Raw genomic sequence first — 20,964 nt, 5'->3', positions numbered from 1 at the left:
GGGGGGGGGGGGGGGGGGGGGGGGGGGGGTGGGGGGAGCCAGGTGGTGGGCATTACGGAGGGCACGTATTGCATGGAGCACTGGGTGTAGTGCAAAGACAATGAATACTGTTACGCTGAAAAGAAATAAAAAAAAAATTACCAAATTAAAAAAAAATTATCAAATCTAAAAAAAAAAAAACAAAATACAGAAAACCTTTGCAAACGGCCATGTTCCCCTTGATTTTTGTTCTGTGGATTAGGTAGTCCCCAGAAGGGGATTATGCTGTATATTTGAAACCTGTTTCATTTCTTATTTGAGAATGTAATTTGTTTCTAAGACCCATCAAGCCACTTAATTTTCCTTTCCTTTCATCTTCTGAGATTAGTAGAAAAATAGTAGTCCAAAGAAAAAAATTATAGTCCACTAAGACTGCCTTTGTGTTGTTTTATTTTCTGGCTGAAAAAGTTTTATTTATTTATTTATTTTTAAGAAATATTTTATTTTATTTTAAAATATTTTATTTATTTATTTGCCAGAGAGGGAGAGCGCGAGCGTGCGTGCTCACAAGCAGGGAGAGCAGCAGAGACAGAAGCAGAGTTCCCACTGAGCAGGGAGCCAGGTGCTTCTTACTTTATTTTCAGGTAGGCTCCACGCCCAATAGGGGCTTGAGTTCACAGCCCTGAGATTATGAGTCTCATGCTCTACCCACTGAGCCAGCCAGGCACCCCTGGCTGAAAAAGTCTTAAGTTCTCAAATACTTTAAATCATTTGTTGTACTGTGTGGTTCGTTGGAAGGCTTTTATTTTATTTATTTTATTTTTAAGATTTTATTTATTTATTTGAGAGAGAGGGAGCATGAGAGGAGAGAGGTCAGCGGGAGAAGCAGATGCCCCGCCAAGCAGAGAGGCTGTGTGGGTGTGTGGGACTCGATCCTGCGACTCCAGGATCACGACTGGAGCCGAAGGCTGTCACTCAACCACCTGAGCCACCCAGACGCCCCATTGGAAGGCTTTTAAAATCGTTTCTTTAAATAGCTATACTCTAAGTATTACCCATTACCTTTTTATTATCCATTTTCCTCAAAGGAGACTTGAGTAAACAATATAGTGACTGTTTTATTCTTATTGATTCTATGACCTTTGTATTAAAACGCCTTGACCATAAAGCAAATCCATAGACTCCTAAACATTAACGAGTCAGCTTCCTTAATTAGATGTTCAGAAATGTTGTGGCCCTTACAGAGCCTTAATGGAGCTCTTTCAGAAAGCCACCGCTGGGCTTCGTGGGGTCATGTAAAGTGCTCCTTGCGTAGTGTCCCCTCCAGCATTCGGCGGAAATACTCTCACTTGGTTCTGTGGCGTTTTGCTATGTGTACTACTAAGCCGTACCAGCCCCTTAGGTACCTGCGGGACTAAAAATATTTCACGTGCTTATAGAATCCTAGGTTTATTGTAGCATGTTTTTCATAGTGTAGTATTCTGAAATTCCCCATAAATGGATTATGACTGAAGTTAAAACATCTGTCATCACAGTTATTTCTGGAATTACTTTTAAAGCCTGAAAATGTTGAGTGGCCAGCGTTGGGCAGTAAGCTCTAGCTTTACTGAATCTATTTTTAGAGCATTCTCGTATGTTGTCACAGCACATGTCATTCATATAGTTATGGCTTTTTGAAAAGCAAGTGATTGGAAGGCATTTTATTTATTTTATAAAATAGGTTGCTCAAAAAGTATGCTGAAAGAATAGGATGAAATCTTAATTTAGTTTTCGGCCGCGTATACCTTTATAGGATGCAATAACGCTTACTCCACTGAGGTCCAAGTCTGCTGACACGTCTCCCCCAGTGTGTCCTGATGTCCCGTGTGTTGTGTACGAAGTTCTGCCCTCGTTGCTTACGTGTGTGTGCACTCATTGCAGTGGGCAGTTTCCTGTCTAGAGGGAAGAGGCAAATTGGATGATCAGGAACTCTGAAGCTTTTCCTAAAAGTTCAAAGTTGTTTGAAACCTTGTACCCTGTATTTCTCTGAGTCCCCTGAGGACAGAGGCTGTGGTTCGTAACTCTGTTACCAGAAGTCTCTGGCACTCAGTGGGTCCTCAGTAAAAGGTGAACATATGAGTTCATTGTACTTGTGATTTATCGTCTGGGAACTTTGCTACCATCCTTTGTTACTCAGTTTGGGTCTAAGGTGATCCTTGCCCGGTTTAAATGTTTGTGCTGGAGAATGTAGGGGCAAGATCTAGGTTCTGTCTATCCGTCTACCTGTCTGTCTACTTGTCTCTCTCTCCCATCACTGCTGTGACCTTGCTTGGGATTACCATTTCCATTCAGCAGATGAGGAGACTGAGGCGCAGAGAGGGTGGGTAGAACACAGCAGTGCAAGGCAGGGGCGGACCCCGGCCTGGTGCACTGCCAGGTCTCTGCTGCTCTTCTCTTCTCCCATAGACAGACATGGAGGACTTGGGCTCCGGCCTTCGAAAGTTTTTCGGAAACTCTTCTTGGGACCCGTCAAACTGGATTAGGAAATCGGGCATTGTGACGCACAGAGGAGTGTAGCTCTGCATGCATTTTTAGAGCTTTTACGTACTTCAGCTTTTCAGATTTTGGGAGGCCCTGAATCTAACCAGCAGTTCCCCCGGGAAAGCTTCCAGGTGTTCGAGAATGGGGGGACAATGGGAAACAGGATGTTAGAGGAGGATGACCAAGCGGGAAGGAAGCAGGTAGAGGGTGAGGGGTCAAAGCTGACTTGTTTTTTAACTGCGAAACATTTTAATAAGGAAGTATATGGATTAATCTAATGACCGCACACCTACCGCGAAGCTTATTAGGTTTTATACTGTTTCGTTTCAGATGTAAGGAATGACACATTACAGCTGTACCTGAGACTCTTGAGTACGTCTCGGGTGATGGGAGAGGAGGGTTATTTGTGTGTTAGCGTTTACGTTCGTGTGTATAATTTAAGTGCGCTGATTCTTAACTGCTGTATACTGCTCTCGAATAGGAGTGAATATACCCGAGTTTATCTTCTCTCTCGCTGGGGAAGATTTTGGTTGCTCCCGTCGATTTTGTTACACCCAGTACTGCAATAGACATTTTTTTACTTTCTCCTTTGTGTGTGTGTTAGAGTCTTTGGTGCGTGTCCAGGAGAGGCCGGGGTGCGTGTGCACAGAACCTCCAGCTTCTTCCTCTCTTCTCCAACAGCGCTCTCAGCGGGGCGCCCGCCTGCCGTCCGGCCCGAAGGAAGGGTCGAGGGGCACGATGTAGGACACGATGGGGAAACCAAGTCTTGAAAGAAAAGCTGGGCTCTGTCAGTATCGGAAAGGGAATCTCTTGCAGAAAAAGCAAGTGCCAGTCTCGGCTCTTTGTTTTCCTTCTTTGAGATCCGGAATGAGTTTTTATTGAGCTTAAACAAGGTTGTTCTGCCAAGTCCGCCGGGCGGTCCACCGGGCTCCGCTGTGTGCGCTCGGGTCTGCTGGACGATCGTGACGAACTAGAAGCTGCGTGACAGCCAGCGGACTGGGGGGGTTCTGTGTTCCTACTCACGCAGGTGAGATTGCAGTAATGCGTTGTGAGGAGAGGTAAATGCTTTGGCCCTGCTGTTTATCTTTTTTGTTGGAATACAGCTGACACCCAGTACCCTGTTGGTTCCAGCGTGCAGCATAGTAGCTGGACGTTCTACACGCATTAGGAAACCATCGCCACACCAAGCTTCATCGCCGTCCCTAACCAGAGTTCTTCCCTGTGTTCCCTACGCTGTACTTCGTATCCCTGTCACTTATTTATTTTAGAACTGGAAATTATAAAGGGCTTTCAGTGAATATTTGAATAAATAAGGGAGTGGATGAGTTTCAGTAAACAGACTTCTTGAGTTCAACTTGATTATAGAATTCTCCTTAAACCGTAAGACCTCCTCTGAGGTGTATACTTGGGGTCTACACTCCTGGTGTACGTTCCTGTGCTGGGGGTTTAGACAGGTCCTTGCTAAGACTGTTGGGGTCGGCACCCTCTGGATTCGTACAGCGTTCTGCTCCTGCTCGGCTTGTCACTCCCGTCGCATCACGCTGCAGGGGTGGTTTCGCCTGCCATGCTCCTGTCCCCTGCTAGATTCTTAACCTCACTGATGTATTGTGTCTTTCCAGTTCCCTTTTGCACGCCCCACTAGTAGACACTAAAAAAATTATTGAATGTGCCATATTTGATTTGAAAGGATCCACGTGCTGAATTGTCAGTAAATAAGAATTTTGACGTAAGAGAGCTTACCTTACCGACAGGGTATTTAACTCTGAATTGTCCTGCCCATCACTGTCTTGTAGGTAGTCTGACCACCAAGAAAGAATCATGGTGATCACATTTTTTTTTTAAGCATTTGCTGTGCGTGGACACCATGTCCCGCCGAAATTTGAGCTGTGCACAAGTGCCAGCTTGTGCGTATCAACACTGCAGCTCTGAGCAAGGTGTACTTGAGTCAGCAGACTCGCTGTAAAGGGCTGAACAGTAAATTGCTGGACCTTGCGGACCGTGTGATCTTGGTTACAGATACTCCACTCTGCCGTTTGTGGCCCCAGGGTAGCTGCCCATGTTGTAAGCAAGTGAGTGTGGCCGTTTCCAGTAACACTTCATTTCCGGGGGCGCCTGGCTGGCTCAGTCGCTGGAGCATGTGACTTTTGATCTCCAGGTTGTGAGTTCAAGTCCCACACTGGGCATAGAGCTTACTTAAGACACAAAACCAAAACAAAAATCTTCATCTACAGAAGCAGGGGGTAGACTGGCTTTGGCCCATGGGCCATGGTTGGCTGACTCTTGACCTAGTTCATTTGTTTCTTGGTCTTTGTTTCTCTAGCCACAGCAGAAATTTTTGTATTTGCCATGTACGTTTCAGGGGCTTTACTTGCCACAGTTAGCAGAGGTGAGATTGTTGAAGAACTTGCTCTCGTGCAGATGACTAAAGCTAATTCTTGTTTTTTAACTCGTTTATCCAGGACATTTTATTTCCTTACATCAAAGAAAATGTTAAAGAGTATCTGCAGACACACTGGGAAGAAGAGGAGTGCCAGCAAGACGTCAGTCTTTTGAGGAAACAGGTTGGGACATCGCTGTTCCATTGCTTCCACATTCCCAAGTGTCTGAGACTTGAGGATGCCGGGAGACTCAGATGTGCTCCGAACACACTGGAAACGAGCACCCTGGCTTCCTAGGGCGTGGGCGGTGTGGCGGCTTGCCTGCTTAGGGACTCACAGCACCTCATTAAATGGCCAGATCGTGGCAGTTACTGTCTCCACAGTTGCCTCTCTTTGGAGCCATTTCGATTGCATAAAGCTGTCATTTTTAAAAAATTAATTGATTATTTAAAATGTCTTGGATTTTTAAAACTAAGCTTTTTCTGGTTATGTGCAAGAGGTTTTGTGCTGTCTCACCACGTTTTTCAGTACCGTCTCCCAGTGAGCCTCTGGTCTCTCGTGCCTCCTGCACAGCCCTCCTGGGGCCTTGCCGCCACACAGCCCTGCACACCTCACATCCCGCTCCCACCAGGCCCAGCCTTCGTCTCCTGTGCCATTCTGCTCTGTTCTCTGGCCAGCTTACAGTCGATTTTCCCTTCTGCATTCCGTGCTGTAGAGCTCCTGCTCGCTTTCTCCTTCAAACTGCTTCAGTGGCAAAGATCTTACACGCTGTGCCGGGTGAACTCTGACAGTTATTTTCTAGTCGTGTTCTACGTCAGACAATGTGGAATGTTCTGGAAATGTTTTAATGGTTGGGAACTGGGATTGGAAATATACCCTTGGGGCCACTGGGTGTTTGGGATTGTTAAATGTTCTAGGTAACTCCGGGTTCATCTGAAACACTCGCCTCCCTTAAGCTTTCTGTTGTCTCGGTTCTCGTTACTGAAATTACACATCCAGTCCCTGTTACAGTGCACCCACCGTCGGTCTTCAGAACCTGGGCATATGCTTTGTCACAGCGTCATTGTGCTAAGTAGCTGCTACATACTTTAGGCGAGAGGAGGAAAACTGCAAGATACTGAACAAGAACCAACGCCAGACACGGCTTCCCCAGCTTCTTTTCATCGAACCCCAGGCATAAGTGAATTTCGCTGACATTTTCTTTGTTTCTTCCTTGATTCATTATCGTGCAGAGAAAATGGTCAGATTTAACCGATGTCCTGGTTCATTGATCCCCGTAAGTGAATCAACACACTGAGTCTCACGATATCATTTTACCGTTATATGTCGTCTCTCTCCCGTCCAACGAGGATGTGGATTTATTCATTCTAATCCACTTTCCTTTAGGATCATTCCTGTCAGCCCCCAAAGTGTAAGATACTTTAATTTGTAGCAGTGTAGGTGCCAGTGATTGCTGGAGAAAGCGGGTCCGCTAGGTTTTCAGGCCTCGTTTTAAGTGATCTTTTTTACAGTAAGTAAGAAACAACCTTCATGTTGTTTATGACTTCAAGGCGGAAGAGGATTCGCACCTGGATGGGGCTGTTCCCATTCCGGCCTCGTCTGGCAGTGGAGAAGACGACCCCCAGCGGACGATCCAGGCCGTGGTGGACAACGTGTGCTGGCAGATGGCCCTGGACCGCAAGACCACGGCGCTGAAGCAGCTGCAGGGCCACATGTGGAGGGCGGCGTTCGCAGCCGGGCGTGTCAAGGCCGAGTACGTGCTGCGCGCGGCTCCACGCACTTGGCCAGCCCGGAAGCCCGAGACGTGTACATGGTCCTCTCTGCCCGGTGTTAGTTGTGTGATTAGTCAGATAGATAAAGTCAACCTTCTTTTTATTTTTTTAAGACTTTATTTATTAGAGAGAATGAGGGGGTGGGCAGAGGGAGAGGGGGAAGTGGGCTCCCCACTGAGCAGGGCAGACGCTTAACCTATGGAGCTGCCCAGGCGCCTAATGCTCTTTTTATTTGAACAAAGCAAGTGTTTGTTTTGTTTTTTCCAAAGCGGGGATAAAGCATTCCACCCAGCTAAGCTCCCCATGGCGGCATGCCTGGCTTTGTGGGATGGTGGTTGAGGACTTGCATCCCAGTTTATTTATTTATTTATTTATTTTTAAAGATTTTATTTATTTACTTGACAGAGATCACAAGTAGGCAGAGAGGCAGGCAGAGAGAGGGGGAAGCAGGCTCCCTGCAGAGCAGAGAACCTGATGCGGGGCTCGATCCCAGGACCCTGGGATCATGACCTGAGCCGAAGGCAGAAGCTTTAACCCACTGAGCCACCCAGGCGCCCCTGGATCCCAGTTTAAAACAGCTCCCAGGAAAAGGTGACTGAGCTCGGTCACATTTGATCTTCAGCAGACAGCGCCATTGGGCTGCTTCTCAGGCTGTCGGGCTTCCTGCTTTCTGTGCTGCCGGAGAAGGAACGATGCTGACAAGGATTTATATGTCATCTGGGCGTCATTCAGAGTGTCAGCAGTGCCACTCTGTCCTGTGTTGTGGAGCAACTTCCGCACACCCTTGAGTCTGGGCTGCGGTGTTCCCGAAAGCCATCCTGTCCAAGGAGACTCGGAGTCCTGTATTGCTGAGGAATTCTTTCTTTCTTTCTTTTTCTTTTTTTTAAGATTTTATTTTTAAGTAATCTCTATGCCCAACATGGGGCTCAAATTTACAACCCTGAGATCAAGAGCCCCTGCTCTGTTGACTGAACCAGATAGCGCCTGCTAAGAAACTCTTACCACAAAAAAACTGATGTTGTACTGTGTGGTGACTAACATAACATAATTAAAAAAAAAAGAAATCCGCCTTTTTAAGAAAGATTTATTTATTTATGTATTTATTTGACAGAGAGAGAGAGAGAGAGAGAGACACAGCGTGAAAAGGAACACAAGCAGGGGAAGCGGGAGAGGGAGAAGCAGGCTCCCCGCTGAGCAGGGAGCCTGATGTGGGATTCGATCCCAGGACTCTGGGATTATGACCTGAGCCAAAGGCAGATGCTTAATGACTGAGCCACACAGGTGCCCAAAAAGAAATTAATTATTTTTTTTAAAGATTTTATTTATTTATTTGACAGACAGAGATCACAAGTAGGCAGAGAGGTAGAGAGAGAGAGAGAGGAGGAAGCCGGCTCCCTGCTGAGCAGAGAGCCCGATGCGAGGTTGGAACCCAGGACCCTGGGATCATGACCTGAGCCGAAGGAGGAGGCTTAACCCACTGAGCCACCCAGGTGCCTGAAAGAAATTCTTGATCAGACACTGCCCCTAAGGATTTTAGGCCATTGCCTGATGCACAGTGCAAAACCCAAGACTACTTCGAGTTGCTGCTGTATTTTTGTTTTTCTGTCAAACGAATTGCGCTTCCTCTATGTACTTCACAAGGGGCTTCCACTTTTTAATATATTTTTTTGAAGATTTTATTTATTTCTTTGAGAGAGAGAGAGAGAGCACACGCAGGGCAAAGGGAGAGAGAAGCAGACACCCTGCTGAGCGAGGATCCTGACCCTGGTGCTCAATCCCGGGACCCCGAGATCATGACGCAAACTGCAGTCAGATGCTTGACTCTGACCAACTGAGCCAGCCAGGCGTCCCGGGAGGCTCCCACTTTTTAAAGGACACGTTAGGATTTCAGGATAGGCCAGTCGCCTGGGAATATCCTCTAGTTCAGTGTGTAAGACACTAAAGGAGTTGAGAGAGGATGCTTGAGCTAGTCAGTCCTTCCTTCTCTCGGACGGTTTCCTTAATTATGAAACCAAGGACTTGAAATAAGTTATCTTAGACCTCAAAGCCCAGAATTGGAGCAAAAACAATCTGCAAATTCAACGTGGAGAACTCCTGTCTCTGTGATTACAGCATAAGGCACAGAATAACCCACGGTCATGAGTGCTGGTTTCAAACTAGTTGACCTCCTTCCTTCAGTCCGTGTCCTCTAGTAAGCTGTTTGATCCAGTAGGAGACTTCCCTGACATTTTCCAGTTAATCTGTTAAAGATGACTGGTTGCATGTTCCAAGTTCTTGTGCTTCTCTTTCCACCTTATTTCTGTGATAATTCCACCACCGAGTATGGAAGAAGTTGTAGAACCGGGAAGCAGGACTCATGTCAGGAATCAGAAAAGCTAGACACTGTTTGCCAGTTAGCTAATGTGAGATGGTGCGGGTCTCGTAACTGATTTGTTATGTCATTTTTTCTCTATATTTTAAAAGTTTAGGTTTTCGGGGCGCCTGGGTGGCTCAGTGGGTTAAGCCTCTGCCTTCAGCTCAGGTCATGATCTCGGGGTCCTGGGGTTGAGCCCCACATCGGGCTCTCTGCTGAACGGGGAGTCTGCTTCCCTCTCTCTCTCTACCTGCCTCTCTGCCTACTTGTGATCTCTCTTTCTCTCTGTCAGATAAATAAATAAAAATCTTTAAAAAAAAAAAAGTTTAGGTTTTCTTAGTTCTCAAGAAAAGAGTTCCATTTTCTAGCTGGTTACATATAAATAGCTTTGAACTCTCACATGTTTTCCTTGTAATTGTTTGGGAGCAAATCTTTTTAAAGGCTTTTCCATGCTTTCTGAAGGCACACTGGACGTAATAGCCTCTTCCTGTCATGCATTTCATCGAAGATTACATAATTGTTACTTACTTTTTTGAGTTCTTTGGGAATTTAATGAAGCGCTTTATTTCATCCCTTATTTGTAATCACTTACTGTTAGTGTGGCCCCCTGTCAAAGACTATTCTGTGCGCCTACATTGTTGCTTCTAATCTGCTGTGGTCTTGGAACCCCAGGGACAAACTTGGTAGGTCGGCAGGAGTTTGCAGTCTCCTGGAGGTGCTTCTCATAGCGACCCTTTGGGCTCATATAAAAGAAACTTGTTAGGCTATTTTGACTGGCTTTCGTCAGGCTAGATGCCATGTTCCTGCATTTGAACTTGATGGTCTTTCCTCTAGGTTCTTCGAAGATGTAGTTCCAGCAGTCCGGAAATGGAGAGAGGCTGGAATGAAGGTGTATATCTATTCCTCAGGGAGTGTAGAAGCCCAGAAGCTACTATTTGGGCATTCTACAGAGGGAGACATTCTTGAGGTAGGTTACCTGATTACTGTTTTCCTGACACTATCAAAGCATGAAATAATGAATCTTAAAGGAATATTCTACGGTTTTAAGCCAAGTCAACATTCAGATCATTGTGTGTATGTGTGCCAAGCAGGTGGTGAAGAGAAGTGGGAAAACTGGGGAGTGGATTCGAGGGAAGGGTGGAATGTTTCTGTTGTGCCAGTCTTGGCATTGGAGGTTCTTAAGCTGCTGTGAGTAACGAGCACCAGGGGAGTTTGTTAAAAGTGTAGATCCCTGGGCCGTGCTTCCCAGCAAACCTGCACTGGCAGGTCTGGGAAGGGGGGTCAGGAATATCTATATGTATATGTAATACAGCTAGTGAGACATGAGCCGGCTTGTAAATCAGCTGTCTTGCCAACATTAGAAAATTGTCAACTCGGACGAAACTAGTGGGCCACTTCTTTTGGTTGTTTTAAGGAGCCAGTGAGTGGCACGGCAGTGGCACGTACCCCCTCCAGACACGTGCATGTACTTTAACGAAGCAGTGTGCAGGGTCGCTCATTTGTTCCTGGCACTTTGGAGAGAGAGCAGATTTTATTTTATTTTATTTTTTTTTAATATTTTATTTATTTGACAGAGAGATTACAAGTAGGCAGAGAGGCAGGCAGAGAGAGAGAGAGGGAAGCAGGCTCCCTGCCAAGCAGAGAGCCCAATGTGGGGCTCGATCCCAGGATCCTGGGATCATGACCTGAGCCGAAGGCAGAGGCCCTAACCCACTGAGCCACCCAGGTGCCCCGAGAGCAGATTTTATTTTAACAGAAACCTCATTCTCCTGTGAGAGAACTGGGTGTGGAATGTTAAGGCCACCTGTTACCTTTCCTGTAGATGAGAAAATTCCTGCTGGCTCCTCTGTCCCACCATCCCTGCGCCCTCTGGAGGACAGGGCAGGCACTGGGAAAAGGGAAGGCATTTAGGACTTGAAGAAGAAATGTGGACGGACTGAATACAGGCTGAACTTAGTGATGTGCACTAGGTCACTCAGCAGCTGTCTTTTATTTTTTATTTTTTATTTTATTTTTTATTTTTTTTAAATATTTTATTTATTTATTTGTCAGAGAGAGAGAGAGGGAGAGAGAGCAAGCACAGGCAGACAGAATGGCAGGCAGAGGCAGAGGGAGAAGCAGGCTCCCTGATGAGCAAGGAGCCCGATGTGGGACTCGATCCCAGGACGCTGGGATCATGACCTGAGCCGAAGGCAGCTGCTTAACCAACTGAGCCACCCAGGCGTCCCAGCAGCTGTCTTTTAAATAAATGTTTATTGAGCCTCTGCTGGGCACAGAGAACACTTTGGCTTCGGAGGTGTCCTATTCTCATTTTAGTACTTCCCTGTGTTTTATCTTAGTTTAGGTCAAATATTAAATTAGGAATAAAACCCTTTAAAACCCTGTGTTGGTATACAGATACGTGTATCTCCTGAATACAGATGTAAACGACTCTTGTTCTCTCTGATAGAAGGACAGTAATGTGATAGTAGATAATACACAATAGTTACTGAATTCAATGATAAAAATGTACTTGGGGGGTTGCCTGGAGGGCTCAGTTGGTTAAGCGTCTGCCTTCGGCTCAGGTCAGGATCTCAGGGTCTTGGGATTGAGCCCCACATCAGGCTCTCTGCTCAGCAGGGAGTCTGCTTCTCCCTCTCCTTTTGTTCCTCCTCTGCTCGTACTCTCTCTCTCAAATAATAAATAACCTTTTTTAAAAAGATTTTATTTATTTATTTGACAGAGATCACAAGCAGGCAGAGAGAGAGGGGGAAGCAGGCTCCTTGCCAAGCAGGGAGCCTGATGCGGGGCTGGATCCCAGGACCCTGAGATCATGACCTGAGCCGAAGGCAGAGGCTCAACCCACTGGGCCACCCAGGCGCCCCTCGAATAATAAATAATCCTAAAAAAATTTTACTTATATACCTCTATCTCTTGCCTGACACAATAGACCAAAATCTCAAAGGTCAGCAGCAGAGAAAGAAAGTAGCAGTTTACTAATGGGGCAGGTTAGAGAAATCTGTTCTTCCTGGGGTCAAAAGGACAATGTTCGGGATGTATAATCAGGAGTGACACCTAGTCCAGTAAGTAATTTGAGTGCAAATAGGGTTTTAAGGATACAAAGTCAAGCATGTATATTTTAAAAGATTTCGAAGATAAAATTAACGCTAATCAAAGAAAACCAAGTAAATTGTAGCATGATTTTGTATACATTGAATTGGTAGTTTTCTTCCAAAGTTTATTTCTGTAAAATCTTCCTTTATTTTCTATAGATAGCCTGCGTAAAGTTCTCTTTTAAGCAGACATCCAGGGATTATTTATTGAGGGGATGAAGTCACTGTGATTGTTGCGTATTTCAGAGCAGACCAGGAGAGACAAAGGGTCAGGTCGCAAGTGTATCATAACGTCTTTCCTTGCCCTGTGCGCAGCTCGTTGACGGGCACTTTGACACCAAGATCGGACACAAAGTGGAGAGTGAGAGTTACCGAAGGATTGCAAGCAGCATCGGCTGCTCCACCAACAACATCCTGTTTCTGACAGACGTCACCCTGGGTGAGTAATCCTACCCCTTCTGCTGTATACTCCTGGGCAGGCGCTGAGCCTTGAAAAAGGGAGCAGGTTTACAAGAAGAAGCCGTGGACCAGCCCATCCATGTTTCTCTCCGTTTCCCCATCCTGGGGTTTGTGTGTGGGCAAGTGGTGCCGGAAAGACTAGATCTTCTCACTGTAGCTCTGTCCGTGGCCCCCCACCCATCCTCTGTACACACGTACACACAGACGAGATGGCAGAATAATGAAGGACAGTTTCAGGGGTGTCCCTGGAAGGAGTTTGCAGGCAAGGGTGTGAGGGTAGGTGCGTGGTTAGTCAGTGACATAAAGTTGCCGTGGACCTGAGCACGTGTATCTAACAGCAGTGATGGGAGCTAAAAGCCAAAAAAGAAGCAAAAAGCTACAGGGAGGGAGAATTCCCTTTTCTTCTTTGTTGTTCTGGTTGACGAGCATGGCCCCTCCGTGAGCAGGAGCCTTTTCTCTCCCTTCCCTCAGGTGATCTCAGTCCCCAGACACCCCCCCGTGTTCGGAACCTCTGGCCTTGTTGCGCTCGATTCACTGCTGAAAGGCGGACCTGCTGCCCCGGTGGGGCCCTCTTTGTCACATACGGTGCGGTGGCTCACGCATTGTTGCTGTAAGGACTGAATGCGGGTGGCAGCCTGTACTCGACTATGTTGGTAATTTAAGTGAGTTCAAGAGCACTTTTGACCGGATGTAAAACAGCCACTCCAGCTCTTGTGTGAGAATGTACACGCTCTAGAGGATTCCAGCAGGAAGCCAGTGACTGAGGAAGCTGGCAGCAGCAGGCGAAGAGGTAGTGGGTGCTGGTGGAGGACTGGGCGCCACTTCTCCTCGGAAGGCGTCTGCCGGGTGCAGCTTTCCCACACCCCCACCGGGCTCTGGCTGCGGATGGCTCGCTTATGGCCCTCAGAGTTCATGCATCTCCTGGGGCCCCGTTTTTGTGCGTTCATAATCACGCTGGTATTTGAGGGCACTTCTTTACGTTTGTGTTCCTCCTGCTTGTGTGGGATTGTGAGTTGCCGCTTCCGTCTGCCCCAGAGCAGGACTTGGTGGACCGCGCAGCTGCTGTGACACACGACGTCTGGGTCCGCCGGCTGGGGAAGGGCGCTTAGGCAAAGAGACTGAGGGCTCGGTGTGCTCTTTCCTGGTTGGCTCCATGTGACTCCTGGCCCCCCCGGAGCCTGTAGGCCGTCTCCCTCTCCCTGGTCCTTCCTATCGTGTGGAACTAGAGTCGCCCCTACCCACCGGGACTTTCAGAGATAGGCCCAAAGGCAAATCCAAGCTGCGGACAGACATTCCTTACCAGAGGTGGTGTGTCTGACCTGGGATCTTCCTGTGCCGCTGACCTTTGAGCTTTTGGTCTGCTGTGTCGGGCAAGAGTTAGAGGCTTATAAGCAAGTACTGAGTTGCTAAGTGGTTTTTAAAAAAAAATTTTTTTTAACCAGCATAGAGATGATGTAATGCCTTCAAAAAGTGATAATAATGTTTTCTGGAGAAAGAAAGTCTTAATTTTACCTGGCATACAGTAGACATTCAGTGAGTGTTAAATTTCAGGCCTTGGTCAGTGTAGACTGAAAGCTTTGATCCAGGTAGATGGTACCAGATCACACCACTTGTTATCTTGAGTTTTGAAAACTCAGCAGATTGTGTGTCTTATATGTCCTGGCTTGGGTCCAGAGTCCAAGGGTTTCTACAAGACTGTTGTCTCAGTTTTCTGCCTCCTGGAGAACTTTATATTTACTTCCGGGCCGCACTGAAGGAGAGGAACAGACAGAAGGACTCATGGACACGCTGCTTCAGGGTTCCCTGTGTAACTAGGTACCCAGGCCACGTAGATATACCATGGCCAAGCGTCAGCCTTGGCAAAGCCATTTCACCGGGCCCCTACCCTGCACTGTTAATATTTGCCCGTCTTATTCCTCTACAGAAACTTTTGCCAATTCAAAGCTATGATATACCCTCCCTTGTGAATGGCTTTTGGGGACTTAGAGAGGTGGGGCGAGGGGATTGCTTTAGAGAGGTTCAGGATGTGAAACACAGCAGTCCCTGTGATGAAGGATAATTAGAAGACCTTTTACTGTGTTTTCTTCCTTATGGAAAGGAGCTAGGCCTTGCTGTGCTGAGGCTAGCTGCTTTAATCTGTGAATTGCTTTTCTATCCTCATTCATATGGAAGGGGCTGTTGGAGATGCAGATCCGTGGTTTGCCGTCTGTTGAATTTCCTAGCACTTTGGAAGATAAGTTTATGCAGGCTTGGAGTTAGAGAACTGCTTTGTGGCTGGCGCTCCTGGCATGTCAGCCTGTCCTGAGTGCTGTGATCCCCGGGTCTTCTCCCCATTCCTCACTTTTTGGCTACCATTAATAATTACAGTCCCTTTTCTAGTAAGGTCGTGTACAGGTTCTTCATATTCTTGTCTTTAGCCACATTTTTTTCCTAGTTGTTATAGTACATCTATAATTTTATATCTTTCTCTTTTCACTTAAGCTGGTCCCTTGGGCTGCAGTCCCAGAAACTATTCTTAACTTTAGCAAATAGAGATAATCCCCAAATTGGCCTTGAAACAAAATTGGCTTTCTCCAGGGTCTCTGCACGGAGGTTTTGTTCTCGTCCCTCATCCTCTGCCAGCTCCACACCCATTTAAGGCAGTAGGGCCAGAACTGGGCTCATGTGTAGCTGGGATGGGACCAGGCAGCTGGCTGCTTGCCTTGTTCTTTTCTATCACTTCCGATCCTCTGTTGGGTACCACATGCCCAGGCTCCATTGCCAAGGCAGAATGGAAGACTAAGTTGATACCCCAAATAACATCCAAGTATGAAAGAGAGACTGGAAAGACATTTTCCTCTTGGCGGGAAGGAGGGAGGCCCAGGGTTTTAAGTCAATATCATGCCAGTAGGGCATATAGATGCTTAGGGACAGCAGTTGCCCAGTGATGGTCTCGGTAAGATGCTGAATGTGCTGCGGCCACTAGCTAGTATCGGGTCCCACGTGGACCGCGATGGCCCGATGCAGTTGGGATCGTGGGTTGCTAGTCAAGGGAAAGCTGTTTGCGGCGGTCGACGGGGGACTAGGGACGAGAAGAATAGCGCCTGCATAGTTTGCTCAGAGGAAGGGATTTCCTCAATGAAGAGGGGATGGTTTAGCACTTTGTTTGCTCTGGGAAGGTGACAGCCTTTCACAGGACGGTAAGCTAGACACTTGAGGTTGGTAGGTGGAAGAGACAGCTCTGCCCCACTTCCTTTCTCTGGGAACTTCTAATCTCTCTTGGCACTGCTGCCCTTTACCGCGTGTGGATGGTGCAACTGTTTTCCAAAGGTCAGGAAGCCACCGAGGTTTCTTACTACACCAGATCTAAACTCCATACGTGTTTCAGGTTCTTTGCCAGTTTTGCTCTGTTCAGATATGCCCCATTTGACCCACGTCCTGTCTCCCACACTCACTCGCTCCATTCTTCCAATATTTATACGTGTATTTTGTCTGCCCAGAATGCCTCCTCTCTTGGCAGTTTTGTTTCCTCAAAACTTCTGATCAAAACTTAACCTTCTGTGCTGAGAAGTCATGTGTTAAATTGCAGATCCTAATTCAGTGTTCCATATTGGGGAGTTGAGATTTTGCCTTTTTTTTAAATTTTTTTTAAGATTTTTTATTTATTTGACAGATCACAGGCAGAGAGGCAGGCAGAGAGAGGGGGAAGCAGGCTCCCCACTGAGCAGAGAGCCTGATGCGGGGCTCAGTCCCAGGACCCTGAGATCATGACCTGAGCTGAAGGCAGAGGCTTAATCCACTGAGCCACCCAGGCGCCCCCTTTTTAAAATTTTTAAAAAAGATTTTATTTATTCAGAGAGGGAGTGAGCGAGTGGGGGAGGGGCAGAGGGAGAGAGAATCTCCAGCCGCCCTCCCTGCTGAATGCGGGGCCTGATGCCCGGCTGGATGCCACGACCCTGAGATCATGACCCGAACCAAAATCAAGAGTTGGATGCTCACCCAACCGAGCACCCCCCTCCCCAGGAGCCCCAGAGATGCTGTGTTTCTAACAAGCTTGCAGGCGATTCCCACACCTCAGGTCCGTAGGTCACATTTGGAATAGTATTGCTGTGGAGCAGGAGTTGACAAGTTGTTCTGTGAAGGGCCAGATGGTGTCTTAGGCTTTGCAGGCCCTCCCGTCTGTCACAACTCTTAAGCCCTGTCCTCTTAGTGGAAAAGCAACCATACACAATACACAAAAGAATGGCCCTGACTGTTCTAATAAAACTTTATTTACAAAAACTCGTGGCAGGTCTTCATTTGCTCGCCTGTGTTCTAGAGCATGGACTTTCAGACCTCAGCTCTGCCACTCACTGGCTCGCCTCTAGCATGGGGATAGTAATACTACCTCAGGGTTGTTGTGAAGATTTAAATGAGAATGGGAGCTCCCTGGGGGCAGGAGCTTTGTTTTGTTCATACGTATCTATACGTACCTGGCCCATAGTAGGCACCAAACATAACCATGTGTTAGCTGTTATCTTCCACATGGAAGCAGAATGGAGAGAGGAGTGTAATCCAAGGTGTATTAGAGATCTCCCCTGCTGTACCTAGCTTACCTAGTCTCATTTGACTCGTCCTGTTTTTCCTTTACCCACCATGCAGTTACTGATCATAAGGTGCACGTAGTCTAATGCGAAGAGAGACAACAGGTAATAACGTGTCAATTCATACAGTGTTGGTAGAGCCAAACATGAAGTGTTAGAGGAGCACGTGGGATGTTCTAAGACACGTGGCAGTGGTTCTGGAAGGTAAGATCGTTGAGCTGAATTTTCAAGAGTAGAAATTTGCCAGGCAAAAAAGATGAGCGGGCAGGTCTGGGGGTAGGACATATTTGGGCTCCTGATGTGGCAGCAGGAATTTTGGCCTGATTGGATCATGGACTTCCATTTGTCCCATCGGTCCCTAACTGGTATTATTATCAACAGTCTGACCTTTGGGAAACACTCAGTTTTCTGTAGGACTGAGGGGAGTGAGTGGAGGAATGTCGTGGACAGAACATAGCTCTTTCCTTCCTCATTCATAACCACTTAAAGCTCAGAAATCTGGGATACACAATACACCATACACAAGGACACGGAAGTCTAGACCACTCTAGTCTGTCAGGCACAATCATGTATTTTTAAACATTTTTTACTGTGGAAGCATCACATTTACATGGAGGAATGATGTGCTCAGTCCCCAGTATGCCCGTCTCTAGCTTCAGCAGTGATCAGATCAGGGCCCAGCTTGGGGGCGTCCTCCCCCACACGCCCCTGGTTCCTTTGAAGCAAACCTCAGACGTCACCTGTCATGTTTCTGACATGTACTTTGACTTTCCTAGAGGCCAGCGCTGCTGAGGAAGCGGATGTGCACGTTGCTGTGGTGGTGAGACCTGGCAACGCAGGGCTGACAGACGACGAGAAGACTTACTACAGCCTCATCACGTCCTTCAGCGAACTGTACCTGCCCTCCTCAGCCTAGAGCGGGAGCCGGAGGGAACACCAGCCTGTCCTCAGAGACTTCTCCCTGTAGTCTAGTTTTATTCTAATGGTCAAAGTAACTAACTTAAAAAACCATATATATACACACATAGGTATGCAAGTGTATACATGCATACGTTTAAATTGCCTTCCACAGGCAAATAAGTGAAAAAAAAAAATCTCTGTTCAGTGAAAAGGAAACTTATTTAAAGATGCTTTCTGTGTAGAAATTGTTTGAAACCACAAATCTAACCCTTACTGAGGGCAAAATGTAGCTGATAGAAGAATCACCGCAGTGCAGATCACATGTGTCATGTTTATCGAGTCCTGTACCAATGTGGAAAGGTAGGTTCGAGAAGTTATTCAGAAGCCTTTTTATTTTAAAAAACTAGAAGTATTTCACCTACTTCTTCCCAATAATAATTCTTCTTTTAAATTATGAGTTAGAAGATTGTGACAGTTGAATTTCAAAATATTAGCCTCCGTCTGTACAGAATAAAAAGCCATTTATTTCTGCTCTAAAAGAGAGCAAAATGGGAGAGGAAACTCATTTGAAATCTCGATGTTGCATGTAAGCATCTATTACTGAAGAAACTTGAGCTGATCATTGTGGCATCCCCAGCAGCGGTTGCCTTACCAATGAAAAAGGTGCATTGATAACAGCTAAAATAGGAATGTGACTCCTAATGTTTAACAGAATAGTCCTAATCCTGCCAATTGTCATCATCATAGATCTTATAGTTGCCTTTCTAACTACTTCTTAGCACAGTTTGGGAATATATGTTGCAGTTTACTATTGAAAAGCAAAAGGTTTACTGAAATCATTCCTCAAGACCCTTCTAGAAGAGCCCTAATAATGTAATATTTTCCTCTGAAATGGATGCGAAGAGTGTAAATTTTATAACAGCATTATTTATCCTGGTTCAATTCTAGTGGGATGTCATGTCAATTTCATGCAGTGATTAATAAAAACATTTTCTTCTTCACTCAGTTTTATGTAGGTTCCTGAACCATACCACCTATTGCCATAAACAAAAGACAAACTGAAGAGAGATTGAGAAAATAAGAGCTTTATTTTAGTTTTTGCCTTAATTTTGTGTGTGGATTGTGGGTGTGGGTGTGTGTGTGTGTGTGTGTGTGTGTGAGTGAGTGAATGCAATGCCAGTGAAAAGTCATTGACTATTAATTGAATTATGAATACACATATGATCTCATTGGTGGTTATTTCATTTGGATAGTAAGCACTCATGTTATGAGTGGGGTTTCTTAGATTTTGAGAATCTTATGTTTGAGATATATAAAATAATGCTTGAAGGAAGATGTTTTCTTAATTAATCAAGAAAAGCTAAAATGAATCCTGGAGGAATAATTTGGGGGATGCTTTGAATATGAAAAAGTATTACAGATTTGAGAGGACAGGGAATATAAAAGGCTTTATTTGATAGTTTTTGTCTCCTAGTAACTAAGAAGTCTGAGGACTATGAAAACTTGGAAGAGTAGTAAAAGGCAAATGAGGAAGTAAATCTTGGAAGTGGCAGTAATTTATGAATGGTAAAGCCACAAATGGCAATAAAGAGATGCACTTCTTACGGTTTTCAAAAAAGCTCATGAGAAGATGATAGAAAAGGTGTCTCTTAATGCCAGTAAAGGAATAATTGGTAATGTAAGGAAGAAATGAGAGAAGATTACGCACCAGAGTCTGGATTAGAAAGGAATTGGGGCACCTGGGTGGCTCAGTCAGTTAAGCATTCGACTCTTGGTTTCAGCTCAGGTCCTGATCTCACTCAAGGTTGTGAGATTGAGCCCCGCATTGGGCTCCACGCTGGAGCCTACTTGAAAAGAAAAAAGGAAGAATGGAATTAAAGGAAAGGGAGGGTGCTCCGTACGTAAGCCAAAAGAAAATTGAGGTGGAGGTGTTGCAGTCTGTTTGGGCTGCTCTGACAAAATCCCAGAGACCTGGGTGGTTTATAATTAAAAAAATTGTATTTCTCATGGTTCTGGAGGCTGGGAAGTCTGAGATCATGGTGCTGGCAAGTTCACTGTCTGGTGAGAGCCCATTTCCTCACAGACCACAGTCTTCTTTCTGTAACCTCATATAGTGGAAGGGGCAAAGGGGCATTCTTTGGGCTACTTTTATAAGGAAGCCACTCTGGGGGGCTTGACTGGCTCAGTTGGTAGAGCATGTGATGCTTGATCTTGGGGTCCTGAGTTCGAGCCCCAATGTTGGCCCATAGAGATCACTTAAAAAATAAATGTGTGTGTGTGTGTATGTGTGTGTTGCTAATTCCATTTATGAGGGTTCCACCAAAGGCCCTACCTCCAAATACCATTGCCTTGGGGGTTAGATTTGAACAAATGGATTTTGAGGGGGACACAGACATTCAGTTTACAGCAAGGGACATTTCCTATCTATGATGAAAAGGGCAGCAGAAAAACTTATTTATTGGGGGGAGGGGAAAAGGGAGAGGGAGACCCCTATAAGGGCTCTATCTCACAATCCCAAGATCACGACCTGAGCCAAAAATCGAGATGGACCCTTAATCTGCTAATACCCAGGCGCCCCATGACTAATGTATTTTGGATAATTGAGAATAGATTCAGGAATAAAGAGAATGTTCCAACATCAGATTCAGTTTGTCAAAGTGGGAGGCGAAAGGAAGGGAAAAAGAAGTTGAGTGGAATATTTCTTAGACCCTAAAAACTCATTCACAATTAAATGTTATGGAAAAAGATCTTGGGAAGAAGTTGAGGTATGAAGTAAATTGGTCATGAGGAAGGAAAAATGCCTAGAAAGCAAGTAGGGAGCTAGGTGGTGAATCCACAGAAATTCATGGTCCTTCGTAAGGGAAGGAGGAAAAATCTCACCTCTGGAATTTCCAAAAAGAGATCAAAGTTATTACATTTTCTCAGCATTTTGTTGGCAGAGAATTCTAG

At 45.9% G+C, this 20,964-nt stretch overlaps 1 protein-coding gene across 1 annotated transcript in view; it reads left to right on the top strand.

The window, feature by feature from the left end:
- LOC111148908 (enolase-phosphatase 1) overlaps positions 1-19,016 on the top strand; it is a 34,513-nt gene extending 15,497 nt beyond the window's left edge. The window contains exons 2-6 of the mRNA XM_022505689.1: positions 4,959-5,060; positions 6,428-6,630; positions 9,837-9,969; positions 12,410-12,533; positions 17,892-19,016. Coding sequence (XP_022361397.1) covers positions 4,959-5,060; positions 6,428-6,630; positions 9,837-9,969; positions 12,410-12,533; positions 17,892-18,031 — 702 coding nt within the window. The 3' untranslated portion in view covers positions 18,032-19,016. The remainder of the gene's footprint in view (positions 1-4,958; positions 5,061-6,427; positions 6,631-9,836; positions 9,970-12,409; positions 12,534-17,891) is intronic.
- The last annotated feature ends 1,948 nt before the right edge of the window (positions 19,017-20,964 follow it).

Source organism: Enhydra lutris, unplaced genomic scaffold (genome assembly GCF_002288905.1).
Source record: "Enhydra lutris kenyoni isolate GAN:26980312 unplaced genomic scaffold, ASM228890v2 scaffoldscaffold21, whole genome shotgun sequence".
Classification (NCBI taxonomy): Eukaryota; Metazoa; Chordata; class Mammalia; order Carnivora; family Mustelidae; genus Enhydra; species Enhydra lutris.
This window is presented reverse-complemented; position numbering and strand designations above follow the sequence as displayed.